The 22,272-nt window shown below is 40.5% G+C and overlaps 1 protein-coding gene and 1 long non-coding RNA gene across 2 annotated transcripts; one reads left to right on the forward strand and one right to left on the reverse strand.

Moving 5' to 3' along the window:
* Positions 1-2,366: 2,366 nt before the first annotated feature.
* LOC310721398 lies at positions 2,367-6,786 on the reverse strand. The gene is made up of 2 exons (XR_014532017.1): positions 6,289-6,786; positions 2,367-6,096 (listed from the first exon to the last, which is right to left on the reverse strand). It is a non-coding gene; the product is annotated as an uncharacterized lncRNA (long non-coding RNA).
* Positions 6,787-8,029: 1,243 nt separating this feature from the next.
* Positions 8,030-22,227, forward strand: LOC310721236 (uncharacterized protein). Its single transcript, XM_083532653.1, has 23 exons — positions 8,030-8,277; positions 9,045-9,085; positions 9,866-9,988; positions 12,367-12,433; positions 12,537-12,620; positions 12,739-12,804; positions 12,987-13,037; positions 13,216-13,299; positions 13,481-13,991; positions 14,090-14,162; positions 14,271-14,363; positions 15,602-17,527; positions 17,615-17,771; positions 17,888-18,313; positions 18,660-19,064; positions 19,255-19,707; positions 19,884-20,135; positions 20,240-20,479; positions 20,609-20,866; positions 20,945-21,241; positions 21,572-21,829; positions 21,945-22,025; positions 22,133-22,227. The coding sequence occupies exons 5-23, from the start codon at positions 12,544-12,546 to the stop codon at positions 22,197-22,199; spliced, it is 5,775 nt and encodes a 1,924-aa protein (XP_083388779.1). The 5' UTR covers positions 8,030-8,277; positions 9,045-9,085; positions 9,866-9,988; positions 12,367-12,433; positions 12,537-12,543; the 3' UTR covers positions 22,200-22,227.
* The last annotated feature ends 45 nt before the right edge of the window (positions 22,228-22,272 follow it).

A 22,272-nucleotide genomic window follows, 5' to 3' on the forward strand; every position in this document is an offset into this window, starting at 1 on the left:
GGTTCCTTATGTGTTCCTCCACCTCCTCCAGGAATACATGAAATGCATAAGAGTGTGTGTGTGTGTGTGTGTGTGTGTGTGTGTGTGTGTGTGTGTGTGTGTGTGTGCAATGCAGAAGTTTAAAATCGATTTCAAGGAGGAAATTAAAACCAAGCCAGCAGAACCCGTCATGCAGACCCCTGTGTGTGTGTGTGTGTGTGTGTGTGTGTGTGTGTGTGTGTGTGATATTAAGATTTTCAGTATCACACACACTTGTTTCAGTCCAGCAGTGCTTCAGTGCACTATAAATATTAGGAAGTAAGGAATATGAACGCAGTCTGCTCTCGTGAGCAAGAAAAATATCGACATGTAAATCTCCTTAATGAAAAAAGGAAAAATCCTTCGTCTTCTTTTTTTTTTTTTTTTTTGTGAATTCACCCGATGAGAGAAACTCAAGACGAACAAATCATTGTGACAAAGGTGTGGCCTTTGTGGTTTGGCCCCGAGGCTCTTTGTGATGGATTTAAACGATGGACCCCAGGCGTTGTTTGTACACGTTTGCAGCTTTATCACGTTTGCTCGCGGTGCGATCAGTCACCACCGGCTCCTGTGCCATTTCCTCTTCTTCTGTGGTTTCTGTGTGTGTATGTATTTGCAGTCAGGTGGTGCCCCAGTCTGAAAAATGCCTTCGATTTTGTGGTTGTTCCAAGGTATATTCAGCTTGGAAGTGCTACAGGGAGCAGAATCAGTGGCTTGACTGACAGATTTATATAAAATGTGTGTGTGTGTGTGTGTGTGTGTGTGTGTGTGTGTGTGTGTGTGTTTTCATTATTATACTGGGACACGGCTAAATACACATTACGTTCTCATAACTGGATGACATGAAAATAAAATCATTCCATGATACGTCTAGTTTTATTCTCCAGTATCAGTAAAATCAGAATCCCTCCATTTTTTTGTTCGTTGCCACGGTTACTTCAAGGGTGGTTGCCTCCCTACTACCTGCAGCTATGCGTTTGTTTTTCATTAGCTTTTCATCCTGGTCTTTTGTCACGGTGAATCTGGAAGTTGTTTTAGGAACGCTGCTCAATTTCTCATCTTGAACAATGGAATAAACTATACATCCAGATGTTCTGTATATCATATCCTTCTATGTGTCTTATACTGGGAACACTGGTTATATATTGTGTTATGGAAGTACTGGTATAGTGAATACAATGGCATGTTCTCAGACGAATTTGTCTATTTTATAACGGGAAAATTTGGATTATACTATATTCCCTATTTTAAAAACGCCTTCGTCATGAAGAAATTGCTACTGTTTTCCAGATCATGGAATACTAGGATATTCCCTATGGGCTATATTCCCCTTTTCAGAAACACAGGGATATATATATATTCTTTATCTCAGGAATATTAGGATATCGTATACTCCTGATTGTGGGAACACTGGAGTATACAATATTCCTGATTTTAAGAATATTCATCTTCATATGATATGCTATATTCCTGATCCTGCGAATACTGGTATATGCAATATTCCCTATTCTGAAAAAAAAGGCATTGGCTGTATTTCCTTTTTATGAAACATGAGTATAGTAAATATAGTATCTTCCTTATTCTGGGAAGAATGGGATATATATTACTTTGCCAATTTGGGGAAAATTAGGATATATTATATATTGTCTATTTTGGAAACACGGGCAATATAATTATATACTCCATTCCTGATTTCAAGAATACTTAACAACATATGATATTGTATTGTATTCCTGATCCTGGAATACTAAGATTTTATCTATTTCAGGAAAAGTACTATATTATATTCTTGATCTTGGGAATACTGGAACATATCATATTCCATTTTCAGAAACACTGGGATATCCTTTATTTTCTATTTCAGGAAAAGTCAGATATACTATATTCCTGATCATAGAAACTCTGGAATATACATTATTCCCTAAAAAACGTGCCATATTCTCTGTTCCAGAAATAGTGTTTTATATTCTTTATATATCAGGAAAATTAGGATATAATATATTCCTGTTCCTGGGAACAATTGGATATACTGTATTCCCCATTTTGGAAACACTGGGATATACTTCATTGCTTATTCTGGGAATACTGGGATATGCCATATTCCCTGTTTCAGAAGGAAATATGATATATTCCTTATCCTGGAAAAAGGGTTTATGTTATATTACTTTTTTAATTACCAATGGGATATTCCGATATTCCTCTAAACCATGGCTCTTGGAGTCGTGATTCTGCAGCACTTCCCCCTGCACCGCTGTGGCATGGTGTAAATACAGCACTAATCCTAACTCTAACCTGTTTGTGGTTGCTGTAGATACACTCCAACACACACACACACACACACACACACACACACACACACACACACACACACACACACACACACACACACACACACACGTGTTGCTGTACAGCGTTGTATGATGAATATACACTTATTAAGCCATGCTGCTCAGTGTACTTGAATATATATCCAGACCTGAAACACACATCAGGAATAAAACAGCATGGCACAATCATGTCTCGCTGATTTCCTGTAATTCATCCACTCTAAAGGTTGCGTTCAGTTCATTTTTCATTTCTTCGCATGTGAGCTTTGGGGGGTTAATCATTTATACTGTTAAATGTGGGAATATCAAAACTTTCATTTCCTTTTGGCGAAACCTCACGTGCCGCTTTATCGATGTAAAATTGGACAGACGTCACGGTTGATCTCGTTAGCGTTTCATTTTGCTCTTTGAAAGTGATCGCGCCGAGGCCCTGAGCTCCGCTACGCGTCTCGCATTTGATCTCAGTCGAGCTGCGTTTAAACGACGCATCGTAAATCGCTAATCGCAACATTAACTAAACGATTTCATTTCGGGTCAGAGTACCGCTGGAAGCTAAACACAGCGATTACGTTTTAATGCTGTGAGAGCAACGGTCCTTGTTGCTAGGCAACGGGAAACCCAATAAATGGCAATTTAGCTATCGTAAAGACGTTTATACGGCCGACGCAAAGGCACGACGTCAACGAAATTCATATAATCCTAACCGGAATATCAACATTTACCTCAGGAATGTGGGTAAATCATCAAAAACCATCTCCGTTTAATTGTTAGGACACAATATTTACACGTAGCATCAATCGTTAGCCGATTGCGTGAGCACGCTTCATATGTTACCTCACAACTTCTTCTCAATCCGTTAAAACATCAGAGTTGTTCTTTTTTCTTTTATTTAATTCGACCTCCAAAGTTAAACGAAAGTCTTACATGGAGGAAACCGCGGTCATCTACCTGGACTGCCTTTACTGATGATAATATATTCAATGTTGGAGTTTATATTGTAGAATTGGTTAATAAATCGTGCCTGATGAGATTTTGTACAGTAAAATATCCTGGCCAACATTTTTTTTTACTTCAGCACATTGTATAGAAAATGTACGTGTTGTTTTGTGTCTTAAATGCTTTTTTTTTCTGCACATTCCATATGTATGATTTTAAATACGGTTTAATAATAAAATGCTCAATAAGCAGAAACGTTTGGAGTCTTTTATGGTTAGTTTTAGAGACACACACACACACACACACACATTTCTTGTGTTTTTAATGTAACTCAGTAAAGTATTTTCTGTGTAAAATCATCTCTTAGCATGAAGAACAGCTTTACACACTCCTGGACAGTTTCTCCAAACATTCAGCTGAAATGTGCCTCTTGTAACTATCCATAGATGTTCCTCACTAGTTGGAGATCGTCTCGTTCCTCCCAGAGCATTTCCCAGAGCATTTCAGTAGGATGTAGGTGTGGTGACTGGGCAGGTCGTTCCATGATAGATATCACTCCAGACTTCTGTTTGCCCTCTAAATAACGGTTACAGAAGTCCAACGTATTCATCGATTCGGCTCATCGTCTTGTGCAGTGAAGACTGATCTAATGAGCTGCAGTCCAGACGGAATTGTATGGTGTTGAAGTGTGAAATTAGAGCCGTGTTGGTTCAGGATTCCGTTCACTTTCCGGTCTCCAAAACAACCCCCAAAGAGGTGAGGGATCTTCTCTTCTGCTTTCTGTCTTACAAGTTCTTCTGTTAGGGACAAACATTTGTCCCTATCTGTCTCCACAGAACTTTCTTCCAATCATTCACTGTCCAATTCTTGTAGATTTTTGTTTCGTAGAAACTCGTAGATTTTAAATAGAATTTAGCAACAAGAGACCAACTGTAAAGAATAAAAAAACCTTGACAAGTCAGCGTTCTGTCACTAGGTTGTATATTTGCATTATCAGAATTTATGGGGAATTTTCTAGAAAGCAGGAGGAGCTTCTTCAAAGCAGGAACATCAAACAGTCAAGGAAGAAACAGAAAAAAAGCTCAAGAGGAAAAACTTCGTCCTTGGTTTTTTGGGTGGGGAGGGTGGAGGATCCAAAACCAAGATGGGACACAGTTTGAATTTGGTTTGTGTAATATTTAACAGAAGTCTCGTCCAACTGAAGATGATTTAATATGAAGAATAATGGTTCTCAAAAAGGCTATAAAACCAACACAGAAAACGATTTCATACAAAAATCGGTATCAATATAGACGATATCCGTCTTCAAAGTGCTTGGAATCGACGTCGTGTCGCCCATCTCTAACTGCAGGAAAAGACCAGAACATGGAACTGATGCAATCCCAAATACACACTAATGCCTGTTTAGTGCAAAGAAAATTTAGACATGATGTCAAATTCGCTTTGAGATGTTTCACGTTCTCCAGTCTCAGATTTGAATTTTTCAGAATGTTGTTTATATTATTTCCATAGATCTTTGGTAGGATTCACATCAGGGCTTGTAGATGATGATCTAACCCAAAGTCTTTACACAGTAAACTTTACATTCCTCCTCAGGATGACACCGGGACTTATACCGTTCCCATGCCTGTCTTTGAGAAGTGATATGTATATACTCTTCAGATTCAGCAACGACGACTTTGTTCAATTTGTGAAGGTGTGGACACGGTTTCTGCAGAACGTTGCTCCAGTCCTACAATCCATCTTATGAAAGCTGCAGGTGTAGGAAAAGATTTACAGCTTTTCCTGAACTGATCCTGGAACCGAATGAATTCCTGAAACAGCCCATTCCTCCTCAAAGCTATGCCAGAAATGAGGACATGGAATGTGATATCTTCTCCAGGAACAGGATCAGAGCGGTAAAGTCATGCTTGACCTGCAGTGTTATTGATGTGACTGGGGATCTGGAGAGGAGAGCCAGCCAGCTGCACCACAGAGCTCCTGAGGCTTTCTGAAAAATGCCCTGGCCTTCATGGGTCTCGATTGTGTGGTGGAGGGACAGAAAGATCATAACACACTCACAAACTGAACATGGAAAAAAAGCATACTACACCCCCTAGTGGACATCAAGAGGACAGGCTTTTTTTTTTTTTTAAATGGTGGATCTGTGGAAAAAGTGCTTGTTAGTGGTTCATTGAGAACCAAATAGTTACAAACGAATTAAACCGAGCAGCTCAGCTGTAACGATCACTAACATAAATGAGTAAATCTGCTCAATTCAACATCACATTATATATTTAATATCAATTATATATTTTTATGGTAAATAAACTACAGTGCACCGATTGGATTTGTTTCACACACACTTAAGGTATCTTATAAGATCATCTAATGATCTATCACCCTGGAAAAAAACAATTTGGTTGCAGAGCACAATGTTCCTTGTGACTTGAACTTCCTGTTATTCATTGCTAATTAAAACCGCTGTAACACTTCGGAACGCTTGCATGGTTTCACCAAAGAAAAGCAAAAGAAGTGGTTTTGAGGTCGTGTGTGAAGGTTGGGATTTAGTCATAGCTACAAGTGAGAAAAGAAAGTGGTTTTGTGTGGTTAACATGTCAATCATCTGAGCTAGCTGATTTTATCCTGAGCAGTGGTGGACAAAGTACACAATCCATGTAGTTAAAGTAGAGAGACAGTGAAATATTACCAGCGGTGGACAGTAAGGAAGTAAATGTAATTCGTTACTGTAGTTTAGTCGCTTTTTCACGTATCTTTACTTTATTTAAGTGTTTCCATTTGGGGAGACTTTTACTGTAACTTCACTGCTTCGATCCTTTTTTATTTATGAGGATAAAAACTTTACTGCTGAGTCTTTACTTTACTTTACTGAGTCGAGCGCTTGCTCTGTTTTACACTTGTTTGAATTGCTGGTTGGCAGAGGCGGATTTAAACACGGGATTCAGGTGGACAGGGGGTCCGGCAGCACAAAGCAAAAAAACAAACCAAAAATAATGATCGCGATCACAGTGGATAAACCTGGTCAGGACTCTGAGTCTCCACCCACCTTACGGAAAAGCAGAGGCCGGGTTGAGTGACGTCACGTCAGTAATCCATATTAAAATTACAGATGAAAAAAAAAAACCTTCATGAGCTTAATAAAGAAAAAAGAGGAAAGATGTAGGGATGAAACGCTGTTGCCTGCTAATTATAGCATGTAGTTTATTATAATGTGTGTAGCAACAAAATAATTACAACCTGACGAGTAGTTGGATTGTAGTTAAGATAACACATTGATTTGATTCCCTGTAATTGAGGTGATGTTCTAAAGGTTTTCTGTTTTTGTCTCAATCAGTAAAGATATCAAACAATATAAATATCAGTCTATTAATAGATCAGTGTGCTCAGAGGAATATTACAGTCTTTGCACATGAACTGAGTTGATTATACAACTTGTGATAAAAATAATAATAGGAACATTGAAGCCATAATAAACCAGAGTAAAGTGGATTCTTAAATACATTTGGTTTTGCATCAAATAAACTTTAGATACTGTTACACTAAAAAAGTAAAAAAAAAAAAAAAAAAACGATTTAAAACTACTTACAACCAAGAGATCATGTGGCTCAACTGGATGAGTTTTGCCTCTGGATTGAGAGGTTGCTGGTTCAAACCCCAGGCAGGTCTCCAATATATGACTGAAGGTTCTGGAACTCCCCAGCACACCCCCCCCCCCTCCCCAGCTGTTTGCGGTCATATCGAAAGTGAAAGTTGTTCAATCGTTGAGGGTTGCCAGTCCGGTGTTTTTCACGAATCTTTAAAATACGCAGAAGTACGTAGACACTGGGAACAAAAACATTATATTTTTTTTAATTGGGATGAAAAATAAACAAAACACTTTTACATTCACCAAACAACAAAACAAAAAAGTATTCTCTTTGTAGGTCAATGAAAGGCAACCTAATCAGAGGAGTAATCACATGTCTTTCGGTGTTTTTCACTTTTCGCTTTCAATTTATTATTCATTTAGACAATTTACTTCCTCCATACCAGTCATTTATTGTAGACTTAAAGCTTAAAGTTCCAAAACAAACAAAATAAATCATTATGTAAGAAAAATTGTGTAAGATGGTAACGTGGCTATAGTTCGAATTCTATAACACATTCCTAAAATTACAGCATTTTGGAGATTCCCACATCCAGATTGACTAACAGTTACCTCATTTTATACAACTGAGGGTTGAGGGCCATGCTCAAGGGCCCAGCACACACACACACACACACACACACACACACACACACACACACACACACACACCCTAAAATGTAAACATCATGAATATAACATCAGAGTCCTCTGCAGGTGCACACACCCCCTTTTCCATGTTTACACTACAGATATATATATATACACTATATACAACTACAATATATATATATATATATAACTATAATGAAGAACATATGCAGTGATCATTTTGCTCCTTATTCAAGGATTATTAGGACTAGATGGGATTTTCCAGGACGATATCAGTCTAGACAGATACATTTCAGGGTGATGAGTAATTTAGTAAGAAGTCTATCAGGGAATTCTGAGTTAATGCTCTACTGCAAACTCTACAGACTCAGTAACAGTCCAGGTCTGTTGTATGGACATCATTCTAGTATGTATTATTATTATTATTATTATTATTATTATTATTATTATTATTATTATTATTATTATTATTATTATTTCACTTTTCTCAATACTGTGTGTATGGATGTGTTTTCTTTTTTTTTTTTTTATCATTAGGAGTATTTAATTTCTAAACTCCCTGTAGATCAGCTCATTGTCATTTCCAATCAGTCATAATGCACTGCTGTTTATACAGTATATGGCTGTTTTTTTTTTACTTTGAATATTATACTAGTGTATTAGATGTATGCAAATGTTCTTTCCATTTAGCTGACCTGGCAACCCAACAACCGAATAGGAAGCAGAGAACAAGATAAAGAGTACAGTTCCTGGTTCAGGGTAAGTCAATAACATGGTGTTTATAATGGTTCTTTTAGTTATTATGTACTGTTAGATTTGAAGAAAATCTTCCCTATGTGATCTACGATGGCGGTGGTGTCTTTTCTGATCAGGGAAGAATCACACAGCATGGAGGAAATGTTCTTCTTCTGTTTAATGCAGATAACAGACACGTATGTACACACACACTGGGATAAACCTGAGATCTAACTGTTCCTGATTGGGTTAGAAGACACAATAACCAGACATGTGTGAATCCAGACAAAGTCTTTCCGTAAACCTTCTATACTCACATCTTAATGATCACAGCTGCAGTGTGAAGTCGAGTGAGTGCACAATGCTCTCCATTATATAGAAACAAAAGCTCACTTGGAATTAGATTTTTCTGAGCTTTGATATATGAAGGATCATTAAATCATTTCATTAAACTGTTTACCATTGGTCAAGTGTCCCATTATTTTTGAACCTGGACAATGACTCATTCCTGGATGGTTAATGTGATGAAGTCTGAAATTGAAGTGCGTCATGATTGCTTGAGTTTGATGGTACAGAGAGGCAGAATTATAAAAATATTCTCACTGTCCAAATACTTATTAGATTCACTGAACCACATATCTCATGAATACAGGGGTCTTTTGTATTTCATAGTTTCACATCTCCATTATAGACAAAGTGGCAATTTTTTTATTAAAAGTGATAGGAAGTGTTTACCTCTTTGTCATCCTCCTCTTCTCTTAGTATGTATAATGTGTGTGCTGTAAATTCAGGTCCAACCATAGGATGGTGTGGAGGATTAACCTCAAAGCAGGTAAGATAAGTGGAAAAGCTTGTATACATGTTTTAGTGGTGCTATTAAAAGGTTAATTATAAGAAAAACCTAAAATATACAGTACAGACCAAAAGTTTGGACACACCTTCTCATTCAAAGAGTTTTCTTTATTTTCATGACTATGAAAATTGTAGATTCACACTGAAGGCATCAAAACTATGAATGAACACATGTGGAATTATATATGGAATTATATACATAACAAAAAAGTGTGAAACAACTGAAAAATGTCATATTCTAGGTTCTTCAAAGTAGCCACCTTTTGCTTTGATTACTGCTTTGCACACTCTTGGCATTCTCTTGATGAGCTTCAAGAGGTAGTCACCTGAAATGGTCTTCCAACAGTCTTGAAGGAGTTCCCCGAGAGATGCTTGGCACTTGTTGGCCCTTTTGCCTTCACTCTGCGGTCCAGCTCACCCCTAAACCATCTCGATTGGGTTCAGGTCCGGTGACTGTGGAGGCCAGGTCATCTGGCGCAGCACCCCATCACTCTCCTTCTTGGTCAAATAGCCCTTGATGCCTTCAGTGTGACTCTACAATTTTCATAGTCATGAAAATAAAGAAAACTCTTTGAATGAGAAGGTGTGTCCAAACTTTTGGTCTGTACTGTATGTAAAGCGTATTGTGACAATAATAATGCTAATAATTGATCTCATTTTATTGTCAATGTCTATACTGTTTTATTAAGTGGTTGCTGGGAAAATGTATTTATTACCAGTTATTTTTCCCTTCGCTTCTAATATGATTATCACATTTCAGAATCAGAAATTACAAAATGCCTGAACCACAGGGGACATTCGGACATTCAGTCATCAACAGCGACTGGTTAATGGACTCATTACCCACATTTCCAAGAGATAACAGAGACATCGCCATGTCCACGTAAGGCAGATTTCTCACTTATTCTTTTCAACCAGTGAATAAACCTCTAGCTATAAACCAAAACACACAACTGACATGTTTTTTATAATTACTTTCTGAGTAAAATATATAAATATCAAACAGCAAACTGCCCTTATTTGATATTTTCTCCTGCAGTACAATAAATGCAGTTTGTTATTATTACAGCCTCGGATTTAGATTTTGCTGGCGCATTTTTTTAAAAACACACACCACAAAACAAAGGATTGTGTGCACATCAATGTGGCATTGTGTTTACAACAAAAAACAATTGTGTTCGTAAAATCCCTGAAAGCTAACTGAAAAGCTTTGTTGATACTTCGTGACTGGTGGCCAGGGGCTGTTGTAAAAACTGAAAACAAGTAAAAAGATATTTTTAAGCTTAAATGTGGTTGTTTTACTTATATGTCTTCCTGGTACCGAAAGAGATTACAGGACCAGCTGAGCAGTGGTAAAGGATGAAGGAATCAGAGGTGCTATGGTAGAGGATGGAGAGATCACTTAGTACAATGGTAGAGGATGGTAGAGGATAGAGAGGTGAATGTGAAGGGGATGAGGATGGAGAAATCAGTAGTGCAATGGTAGAGGATGGGGGGATCTGTTTTGCAGGGATAGAGGATGGGGGAGTGTGGTACAGTGGTAAAGGATGGAGAGAGTGTGGTACAGTGGTAAAGGATGGAGGGCGTGTGGTACAGTGGTAAAGGATGGAGGGCGTGTGGTACAGTGGTAAAGGATGGAGAGAGTGTGGTACAGTGGTAAAGGATGGAGGGCGTGTGGTACAGTGGTAAAGGATGAAGGGCGTGTGGTACAGTGGTAAAGGATGGAGAGAGTGTGGTACAGTGGTAAAGGATGGAGGGCGTGTGGTACAGTGGTAAAGGATGAAGGGAGTGTGGTACAGTGGTAAAGGATGGAGAGAGTGTGGTACAGTGGTAAAGGATGGAGGGCGTGTGGTACAGTGGTAAAGGATGGAGGGCGTGTGGTACAGTGGAAAAGGATGGAGGGAGTGTGGTACAGTGGTAAAGGATGGAGGGCGTGTGGTACAGTGGTAAAGGATGGAGAGAGTGTGGTACAGTGGTAAAGGATGGAGGGCGTGTGGTACAGTGGTAAAGGATGGAGAGAGTGTGGTACAGTGGTAAAGGATGGAGGGCGTGTGGTACAGTGGTAAAGGATGAAGGGAGTGTGGTACAGTGGTAAAGGATGGAGAGAGTGTGGCACAGTGGTAAAGGATGGAGAGAGTGTGGTACAGTGGTAAAGGGTGGAGGGCGTGTGGTACAGTGGTAAAGGATGAAGGGCGTGTGGTACAGTGGTAAAGGATGGAGGGCGTGTGGTACAGTGGTAAAGGATGAAGGGCGTGTGGTACAGTGGTAAAGGATGAAGGGAGTGTGGTACAGTGGTAAAGGATAGAGGGCATGTGGTACAGTGGTAAAGGATGAAGGGCGTGTGGTACAGTGGTAAAGGATGAAGGGAGTGTGGTACAGTGGTAAAGGATGGAGAGAGTGTGGTACAGTGGAAGAGGATGGAGGGACTGTGGTACAGTGGTAGAGGATAGAGTTATCAGTGGTAGACAATGGAGGGCTCAGTGGGAACAGTGGTAGAGGAGTGATAGCGGATGTATAGATGAGTGGTACAGTGTTAAAGGATGGAGGGATCAGTGGTAGAGTGGTAGAGGTTGGACGGATTAGCGGTACAGTGGTAGAGAAGGGAAAAATAATGGATAGATGAGTGGTACAGTGATAATGGGATGGCGGGAGTGTGGTCTAGTGGTAAAGGATAATTGGATCAGTGGTACAGTGGTGGAGGATGGAGGGAGTGAGGTCCAGTGGTAGAGGCTAGAGTATGGTACAGTGGTAGAGGATGAAGATAGTGTGGTACAGTGGTAGAGGATGGAGGAAGGGTGGTCCAGTGGTAGAGGATCATTAGATCTGTAAGATGTGAGGTAGAGTGGTGGAAGATGGAGGGACTGTGGTACAGTGGTAAAGGATCATTAAATCAGAAAGATGTGAGGTAGAGTGGTGCTGGTCTATTTTTGACTTTGAAGGCAAGCATTGGTGTAGCCAGCAGTGGGGTGGGGTGGGGGAGAGTCTAGAAAAGTAAAAAAAAAAATGCAGCTGCACTAATCTGATCTCGAGATAACGAGGGAGTAAAAAAGGAACTGAGTGGCCTGTGTAGACAGAAATATAAGAGTTCAACATGAGGATATTAGATTAGCAATGTGTAAAGGAAGGACAGTTGATTGTTCATGATTACCTCAAGGTGACATGCAGTGAATGAAAATCAAAGTATTATCCATAGAGATCACAAGATTATGATGTGGAGGTATTTTCTGAGGAGATTAAAAAAACAATCTCTACGAACTTCAGTTTCTTTCAGGAGAGACTTCCTTCACCAGGTCCATCATACGGCTCTGGTAGAAACAGCCCTTGTGTTGTCTTTTTCCTTTCAGATTTGATCTTTTTTATGTCTAATTGTAGTGAAATTATACAATGTGTATAAAGTGGTAAGACGTTTTATACTGTTTTATTCATTACAGATCAGATATGCAACGAGGGGCTTCTCCGTGTACGTCTGCAAATAGCGATGGGTCAATAGGCAGAAAATGCAGTAGGACGATTTTGTAAGTGTCTGAATTTAACACGTTCTAATAAAAATGTGTATTATTAAACCTGTGATATTTTGTGTTCTTTTTGTATTTTAAAGTCAATCATGGGTATATTGTGATGTGTTTTTCTCAGCTCTCGATGTTTTGCTTCTCCCACATTGGGCCTGTCAGTGGGTGAAACCAGTACATTTAAAAGCAGGTGTGTTTACTTATGCATTTAATTGAGATGTTTACCACGGCAAGGTCTGGTTTTATGCTGCTAATGCTTTTTTCAACTGTTTTCCCAATCAGATACGGTTTCCTCTCTTTATAATATATATCATGTACAGATCATAACATGAAGAGACATAGATTTTTTTCTCTTTTTTTTTTTTACAACAGGATCAAACAGGAAACATCGTCTTCTGCTAGTTTTTCTTCTACATCTGAAAGGTCAGTGAATGGAAACATTCAAAGCAGATGTGTTTGCGTTTTCCTTTGCAGTTTCATCTTGCAAATTACAGACAAAACAGATTCCAATATATCGTGTAACTACAATGTTTTGCTCTGTTTTAGATTTACAGTCTAGCATTTCTGGATTTTAATAAATGATCTTAACATTTCTCTTCAGGATGACGCCGGGACCGATACCGTCCCCCTGCCTGTCATGTAGAAGTGATCACTCCATGGGTCTACCCCCCATATTCAGCTTGAGGTAGGAACATAAAGTTCTTCTCATATTTATCATTATCATATTTTTTTAACTGTTGGGTCTTATTGCATGTTCTTTTTTTGACACAATGCGTTTAAAATATGAATTGTCTCAGATGAGGACTGTGTATTATCATTAGAGCTCATAATAAAATCTATAATTATCATTTGTATATCCATTAAAGCCCTCAGTGTAGGAAGAGATTTACCGCTTACCCTGAACTGAACTTAAACCAGGCACTGGATGGACTACTGAAGCAGCCTGGGTTCAGTCATGCTCCTCCTCCTCAAAACTACGCTGGACCTGAAGAAATGGCCTGTGATATCTGCTCTGGGAAGAAGTTGAGAGCGGTGAAGTTATGCCTGACCTGCAGTGTAGCTTACTGTGAAACCCATGTGAGGCAGCACTACACTGTGGAAGCTCTACAGAGACACATTCTCACTGATGTGACTGAGGATCTGGTGAAGAGAACCTGCCAGCTGCACCACAGAGCTCTGGAGTATTTCTGCAAAACCGACCAGCAACTTATATGTCTCGACTGTGTGATGCAGCGACATAATGGTCATGACATTCTCCTGATCAATGTTGGAAGTCATGAAGCATACCTGCACAAAATACTATTCTGTTTAAAAGAGTGTAGGACGGAGATATCAGATCTTTACAAACACATTGAAGAGCTAAAAGCAAAAAATAAGGTGAACACACAACTCTCTAAATCAAACACAACTTTTAAACTGTAGGTTAAAACTTCCTGCACTTTAAAATGCTCACATTCATTTCTTTTCTGTATAAGAACCTTGAGAGAGCTGAGTCGGAGTTGTGTCACCTGTCAAAGCGATTCTGCAGAGGACTAAAGGATCCTACAGGTGTGTTATAATACAGTGTATTTAATATGTACTCAGTTTGTTTGTAATTTCTGTGTACTGCACACACTACCACAAACAATCACTTTGTCTTCATAACAACAATTTCAGATTTCACTTCAGAGTTTGTCGAAGTCACTGCTCTCGGTCGCCACGTGAATCTTGGGATGTTGTATGACTGCCGCAGCGATTCCTTTCGCTCTGGTAGGAACACATTTCTCACTGTTGTGTTATCGATGAAGTGCAACTACAGTGGTGTGCGGTGGTTAGTACCACTATGTGGATGCCTGCGTGGTAAAACACAGCACCTGGTTGTTGAGAAACCAAATGTAAACTCGTTCAGCACCTCTGGAAGGAAGCCATCATTGTTACAGGCAGAGGCTGGCGATGGCCTGGATGAACTGCTATATGTGATGTGTGTCATCACTGTACAGATGTGGCTGTGGATTATCTGGGCATGTGTGTGATTTGTGTCTCTGATGGTAAGGGTCAATTTGTCCTTTGCTATTCTTAGGCCCTCACCTGTAGGCTTTTCTGTGCTCTCCTATGGGGTCATCCACAGTTTTCGGTATGAAGTGATGGTCCTGGAGAAAGTGGTATCATGTGGTCATTAGTAGCTGTTCTATTCCATGTTAATATAAAAACACACAAGTCACCAGTCAATCAACAAACCACCTGTGTAATATGTGTCATTAATGCATTGGATTCCATAGCATACAAACCCGATTCCAAAAATGTTGGGACACCGTACAAATTGTGAATAAAAAAGGAATGCAATAATTTACAAATCTCATAAACTTATATTTTATTCACAATAGAATATAAATAACATATCAAATGTTGAAAGTGAGACATTTTGAAATGTAAGGCCAAATATTGTCTCATTTTGGATTTCATGAGAGCTACACATTCCAAAATTTGGGACAGGTACCAATAAGAGGCTGGAAAAGTTAAATGTACATATAAGGAACAGCTGGAGGACCAATTTGAAACTTATTAGCCATACATGATGCCCATGAACTTCGGGCCCTTAGACGCCACTGCATCACATACAGGAATGCTACTGTAATCGAATCACAACATGGGCTCAGGAATACTTCCAGAAAACATTGTCGGTGAACACAATCCACCGTGCCATCCACCATTGCTGGCTAAAACTCTATAGGTCAAAAAAGAAGCCATATCTAAACATGATCCAGAAGCACAGGCATTTTCTCTGGGCCAAGACTCATTTAAAATGGACTGTGGCAAAGTGGAAAACTATTCTGTGGTCAGACAAATCAAAAGTTCTTTTTTGGAAAACTGGGACGCCATGTCATCCGGACTAAAGAGGACAAGACAACCCAAGTTGTCGATTTTATTTGTGATGTGATGTTCGACATGCCACGTCTCTCTGAAGCCAGATTAATGCACTGATGCTGTGTGATATTTAATATTTTCAGATGTCATTTTGTGGGAAAAGAACCTAATATCCTCCATGAAGCTGTTGATCCCTCGACCCCAGACTGATTTGAGAGTTTTAGAGAAAGACACTCTACAGGAGAGACTTGCCGCTCTGGACCTGAGTGTATCTCTCAGGGCTAGTGTTGTATCAGGGCTGGTTGAGATGACTGGAGCTTCTGCATTTATTAATCATCCCTTCCAGTCCGAGCTGCAGGACAGAATTACTGTGCATTACAGAACCTCCACCAGACTGGACATGATCAGTCATGACCTGCTGAACCATGGATTTCCGCTCTCAGTGACTGACATGACTACAGCGACACACGTAGTTGTAGCTGTGCTGTACGGATCTCAGGCATTCTTTGTCTTAGATAAAAAGAAAGACAGAACTGTGGAAACTGTAGAAAATGCACAACTGAAAGACATAGTCAAGAAGATGATCTCTTCTTCCAGGCAGACAGAACTGATCTCCAGGCTCACTGAATATCACTGTGCTGCCTATATTGATGGAGATGTTCTGCAAAGTCCTTTGGACAGTACAGTTCAAAATGCTGGCGTAGTCCCTCTTAAGGTCTGGCTGTACCCTCTAAAGAATCTGCACCAAACATCAGCTTGCACTGTTAAGGACATCAGTGAAGACCAATTATGCAAAGCAGAGGAAGTTCTGGAAAAAGTAAAGATGGACCTCAACTTTTGTCAACATCTAATGGTTGTTGATGGTGGTCATGAGATATTTACAAGGTTTCCAGCTCTAAAGGAAGCTCTGTCTGAGTTCTGTTCACTTTTGCAGCAATACCAGTACAACTTCCAAAGAAGGCTGGCCTCCTGCATCAAGACCATACGAGAGACAGGAGCAGAAGAAGAAGAGGAGAAATTGCAAGATCTTCTCGACAGAAACAACCAATCGCCATTCAGTCCCCAGTGCACACATCAGTGGCTCCAAAACAAATACTATCAGATTAGAGCTTTGATCCAATGCAAAGCTGATAACGTCGACATCCTAAACAGTCAAGATGACCTACAGAGGTTTGTTCAAGACCACCAAGCAGACAGAGTGTTGTGTTTTAGTTTTACATCATTGGAGGGTGAAGATCCGTTTCTTTCAACTCTGAAGCAGAACAGCGTATCAGTTAACATGATGCTCACCAAAGAGACACAGCAAGTATTTATGATTTCAGATACGAGTCAGAAAATCCTCTCCGGTCTTCAGTTATTTATGTCAAATAAAAAGATTAATGAGGGAACGCAAGAAACCGTGTTCATTGCTGCATCTGTCCCTGATTTACATTTTTCTGACTTTGCTATACGTCTTTACCAGTCTGGACATTTGGTAAGTCAAAATGTACAACTCGACATAAAACCAGACCCTCTGGAAATGATAGCAGTGCAGCAGACACGGGTAACGATGAAGCTCCAAAGTTGGAAAAGTAGCCAAACTACTGAACCTTACAGAGTGGAGTACAGAACAGTGAGTGAAGATAGAAGTTCTGTTGAAACAAAATGGAGAGTCATTCATTGTTCTGAAGAGAATTGTGTGGTAACGGGTCTTGTGCCAGGGACACGCTATGAAGTCAGATATGCTTTAATGAACAGTAATGGGATAAGTGACTGCAGTAGTATTACACAGTTCCAGACAGCCTCCAGACATCGACCTGGACCACCTACAGTGCTTAAACCCAATAAGGAATCTCTCTACATTGCCTGGCAGAGGGCAGAATCTGATGAAGACTCCCCTGTGCTCTGCTACAAAGTGGAGTATTTGGATGCAGGTCTGGAGGGTTGGCAGTCGTTTCAAACTGATGGACCTGTATGTGAATGCACCATAAATCTTCCTCACAGAAACTGTTACAGATTCAGAGTCTCTGCTGTATATGGAAATGGAGACATCAGCACTCCAAGTGAGGAAACCAAGTTTCATGTCCGTGGTAAGCATGAGTTCTATTGTTATTAACGGCTGTTCATTGTCAATCATGCATATGAGTGTATTCCTAATCTTGTTCCCTGGTCTCCAGTTTGGACCATAGATCTCTCAAAGAGAAAGGCGTCCGTCTTCCTGGAAGACTTGCGACTCCGAAAAACCAAGAAGTCTGTGAAGCTTCAAGGCTGTACAGATGAAGAGAGTGAAGTGCAAAGTTTCCTACAGTGTCTGTCCTATATATCTCAGCTGAGGTGAAGAGCAAACGCATCATTTTGGTCATGTTTAAAAGTATTTTGAGAAGAAAAGCATTTCTTAATGATGCACATTGTTTATTCTTCTGCTCCATGTCCTTCTTTTTATTTTGTAGTATTGATCCACCTCAGGCTTCTAAAGAATCCCTTCATGATTGGAGAAATAAAATGACCTTGTTCCTGATGAAGTTGTGTCTGCAAGCCGCCATCTGTCAGAAAGAAACAATTCAGGAAACATTTCACAAACTGCCTTCATGTTACTTTAAGACTTACAGAGAACAATCTTCTTTTCTACTGGACCTGTACTCATGTGCAAAAGACTACGAGATTCAAACAGGTCAGAACGTCCGACCAGCATTACAGGCTGTTTACCAGACACTTCCCAAGGTCTGGTCGATAAATCTGTCAGAGAGGAAGACTTCACTCTTCCTGGAAGTGCTGGAACTCCAGAAGGTGAAGAAACCAGTTGAGCTGAGAGGATGGTCAAAGGAGAGTGAAATGAGAATCCTTCTTCGGTGTCTGCCCTACATTTCCCAGCTCAGGTGACCTCATCAATTTACAGATAACAATGTTATATAATAGTCAAGTCTCTGTTGAGTCCTGGATTCTGATTGGTCGGATGAAAAATGTTATGGTTTTGATAGTAATAGCTAATTTGCAGGGGATTGTTTGATTGATGAACTGATTAAAAAAGTATGCAAGTGTCTCCAGTATCGGGAATTCTTGTTTTTTTTTTGCATCTTTATGACAGCTTCTGGTTTCTCAGTAAAAAGAGAGGCTGGTAAGGATTTAGAGCTGCTCTGATGTAGGACAGAACAGGATCCAACCGGTTTTGTGGACTTTTCCTGATGTTTATCCTAACATCATCTTAATACTTTGTTTCCGTAGTTTTATTTCGCTCCAACGTCAAAGAGAATGGAGGACAAGACTGAGAAGATATCTGCTGGACCTATGTCTGCAAGCGGCTCTTCACCAGAAAGAAATGATTAAGTCGATCGTAGAGAAATGTTTCAAGACAGATAAAGAAATATCCGTCTTCCTGATGCTTCTTTACTCAAACATTAGAGACTATGAGACTCAAACAGGCAGGAGCGTCCTTCCGGCTTTACAGGAGGTCTTTGAATCGTTTCCTAAAATCTGGTCTTTAAACTTGTCAGATAAAAAGAATGGCCTCTTCCTGGAAGTGCTAAAACTCCAGACGGTAAAGAAAGCAGTGGAGATAAAAGGATTTTCAGAGGATGAAAATGAAATGAAGATCTTTCTTCAATGTCTGCCCTACATCTCCCAGCTCAGGTGACTTCATCTATTAAAGATAACAAAAAAAAGTGTGATTAAAAAAAGTCATGTCTCTGTTGAGTCCTCAAGTCTGATTGGTCAGACATGATGCGTTATGTTTTCTGTTACATCCTGTCTTATTTCCTGTTTGCTCTCTGCAGTTGTCTGTTATAATCCAATAATCTGCTTTGTTTTAAAATCCTTTTAGATTTGGCTTCGTTCTTCATGGACAAAAAAGGAAGTTAAGCACCTTGCGGTTTGTGGTGAAGCTGTTCGCTGGAGCGGCAGAGCTCAGCGCAGAAAAAGGAGAGAGCTTCACTGAAGTCTTGGCGTCCCTGTGCAGCTTCAGAACCTTCTCGTGTAATGGAGACGATCAGGAATATGACAATGTGGCCCACTGTAGTTTACTGCTCGAGCTGTACTCGCATGCGAAGGACTATGAGACTGAAACAGGCATGAGCGTCCTTCCGGTGTTACGGGAGGTTTACGAGTCGCTTCCGGACGTCTGGACCATAAACCTGTCTGACAGAAATGCTTCACTTTTCTTTGAAGTTCTGAATCTTCAAACAGTGAAGAAAGCAGTAGAGCTGACAGGCTGGTCGAGAGAGAAGAGGAAAACCCGAAGCTTCTTTCAGTGTCTGCCTCGGATCTCCCAGCTCAGGTTTGACACCTGGTTCATTTTATTTTCCAGTTGTTTATACCATTGTGCTGTCGAATTCTCAAATCTGATCGATCAGCAAACGCAGTAACGCAAAGATTCATATCCTGCTAATATATTTGTGTTCCTATAGAGGGTAAAATTGCTAAGTGTGTCCATTGCATTGTTGATTGTTGTAGGCTGTGTAGTGATGTACTGGTGAGAATGGCTCAAGCTAAACCAGTGAGGTCTCATGCTCCTGTGATCCTTCACAAGCTTTTGCTTACGGAGCCCAGGGTTCATAAACCAGACGAGACGCCATGTAAGATCCTAAAAAGCTTGGCTTTCATTCTGAGGCACTGGGAAATCCAGTGTTTGGACTTGACTGAATACAAGATGGCGGCCCAGTCACTAATAGGCTTACTGAATCATCCAGAACTTCCAACAATCAGGTGGATGAGCATGATCTTGCCTCTCAAATAATAAATATAAAAGCTCAAAAACATTTAAATCAAAGTGCCAGGCGGTCTTTTTGTGTGTGTGTGTTTCTGTGTAGATTCTCAGATGATACTCTTCAGAAGTTGGTCGAAGTTGTTTATGAAACTCAGGATGAAAATCTTACTCAATGTTTCCTGCGAACTGTGGCTGGAGACCTGACTTCATGCAGTCTGAGCTGGGATGTGATTCAACATTTCTTGCAGCATCATACAGTCACTGTAGACTTCAGAAGAAGCACCATTAAGCAGGAAAACATACAAGACCTTCTGCCTGTGCTGAGCAAAGTTCATCTCAGAGGGTGAGACACAAGACCTTTATAATCACTAAACATTGTTGGGTGTAAATGGTATAAGTTCTTAAGACTCCCATTATGCATAGCGCAAAAGAGACAAAGGAAATAAATCAGTGGTGTGTTTGCTGTCCATAGGTTGAAGTCCAGCTTTGTGCTGTCCATCATGAGAGAGCTTTATGAGACTTGTTCTGCACACTCGGTGTCCAGCCTTTTGAGCTCAACGGAGAACTGCATTAACCTGGAGAACAGGAACTTGAGTTCGGTCGACAGCGCTGCATTGCGCTTCACCCTGGAGCACTGCATGGGCGTCTCCCTCAACTTGCTGTGGACCTCTATACCTGAGGGGGAGCTAGAGAGCATTGTGCCACTACTCAGCCATGTCTCCGATCTCAGGTTTGCTTGGAAACCTCTGCTTTAGGTGGTTGTTATTTGTTTTTCTTTGTTTTAACAGTTCCATGGGCATGTTCTCAGGGTTGACAGGCTGCTGATGCTGAGACTGCTCCATGTTCCTGAGCTCCATCAGGAGGCAGCAGTTGTGCTCTCAGCTCTACATCATAAACTTGACTTCTCCTCCCATGACGCTTTGGACCTCACAGCAGACATGACAGCAAACGGTCTGCTTCTGAGCATTGAGGACTGCAGAGTCATCTCCAGAACTATCCAGAGTGCTCAGACTCAACAGTCCATCAGGCTCAACGTTCAGGACTTTGAGATTGAAGAAGCAGGAGTGGAGCTCCTCTTTCCTATTCTACACACAGTCACGCTACAGTAAGACACATGGACGAATGAGAACGAATGAGTCACATGTCACAAGTCACCCTCTACTCATGAACCGCCACTTGTCCAGTCGCTCCCTTGTAAAGTTTACACATTACACTTCTGTAAATTACGCTATTCTCGTAAATTATGTACTGTACATTTTTTCAGTCATTAACAAATTACAGTATACTGCCCCCTACAGATCACATTCTCTAAGACTCTTGGGCAGTCTAGGCCATGACTTACAACATTTTTAAGTTACGATGGTGTCATTAGAACGCAACTCCATTGTAAGTCAAGAACCTACCAGTATTTATCTAAATACCAACTTTGTCACAGGTGCAGTAAATCCGTGCTGCTTCGATTCCTAATCCTTACCGAAGCGGACCACGTGAAGCGAGTGACGTCTCTCGCACATGCTTTGAGCGACCGAATGGACCTGAGCGAGAGCCAGCTGAACCTACAAGCATGCAAAGCACTGGCGCTGTTTCTGGAATATTCCGAGGGACTTTCAGAACTGGACCTCAGCCACTGCCAGCTCACTGATCACGCCCTGGAGCTGCTGATGCCACACCTACACAAAGTCTCCGTCCTCGAGTGAGTGGGTGGGGTGCAGGGTCGATCTGACGTACTGTAGTGTGTCAGGTTTAGTGCCCACAATGACAAACAGAATAAATAAATGGTGTTTTAATCGCAGTCTGCTTGATTTCAGCCTCAGCCACAATCTCATTACTGACGTCTCAGCAGCAAACATCTACAATGCCGTCTCAAACAGCAACACTCAGACTGTGTGGTAAGTGTGTGTGTGTGTGTGTGTGTGTGTTCTAATTCATATGTGTTTCATATATTTACTATATTAATATTCAGATACAAAACTAATAGTTTGTGTATTTCCAACAGTTTATTCAACAACAGAATCACAGACTCATCACTGTTCCTCACAGACCAGCGCTTTGAGATCTGGTGATGATGATCACTGGAGTGTAGCTTCATCTGCAGATCTGTAAAGTGTAGAGCGGCAGAAAATACAGCAAATGAGA

This window comes from Silurus aristotelis, assembly GCF_946808225.1.
Source record: "Silurus aristotelis genome assembly, chromosome: 27".
NCBI lineage: Eukaryota > Metazoa > Chordata > Actinopteri > Siluriformes > Siluridae > Silurus > Silurus aristotelis.

Bases quoted from the DNA above. Each gene is read 5' to 3' on its own strand.
- LOC310721236 (XM_083532653.1), top strand. From the start codon at position 12,544: ATGCAACGAGGGGCTTCTCCGTGTACGTCTGCAAATAGCGATGGGTCA. The intron at 13,992-14,089 runs GTGAACACACAA...TTTCTGTATAAG, and splicing joins AGCTAAAAGCAAAAAATAAG to AACCTTGAGAGAGCTGAGTC. The intron at 18,314-18,659 runs GTGACCTCATCA...TTGTTTCCGTAG, and splicing joins CCCTACATTTCCCAGCTCAG to TTTTATTTCGCTCCAACGTC.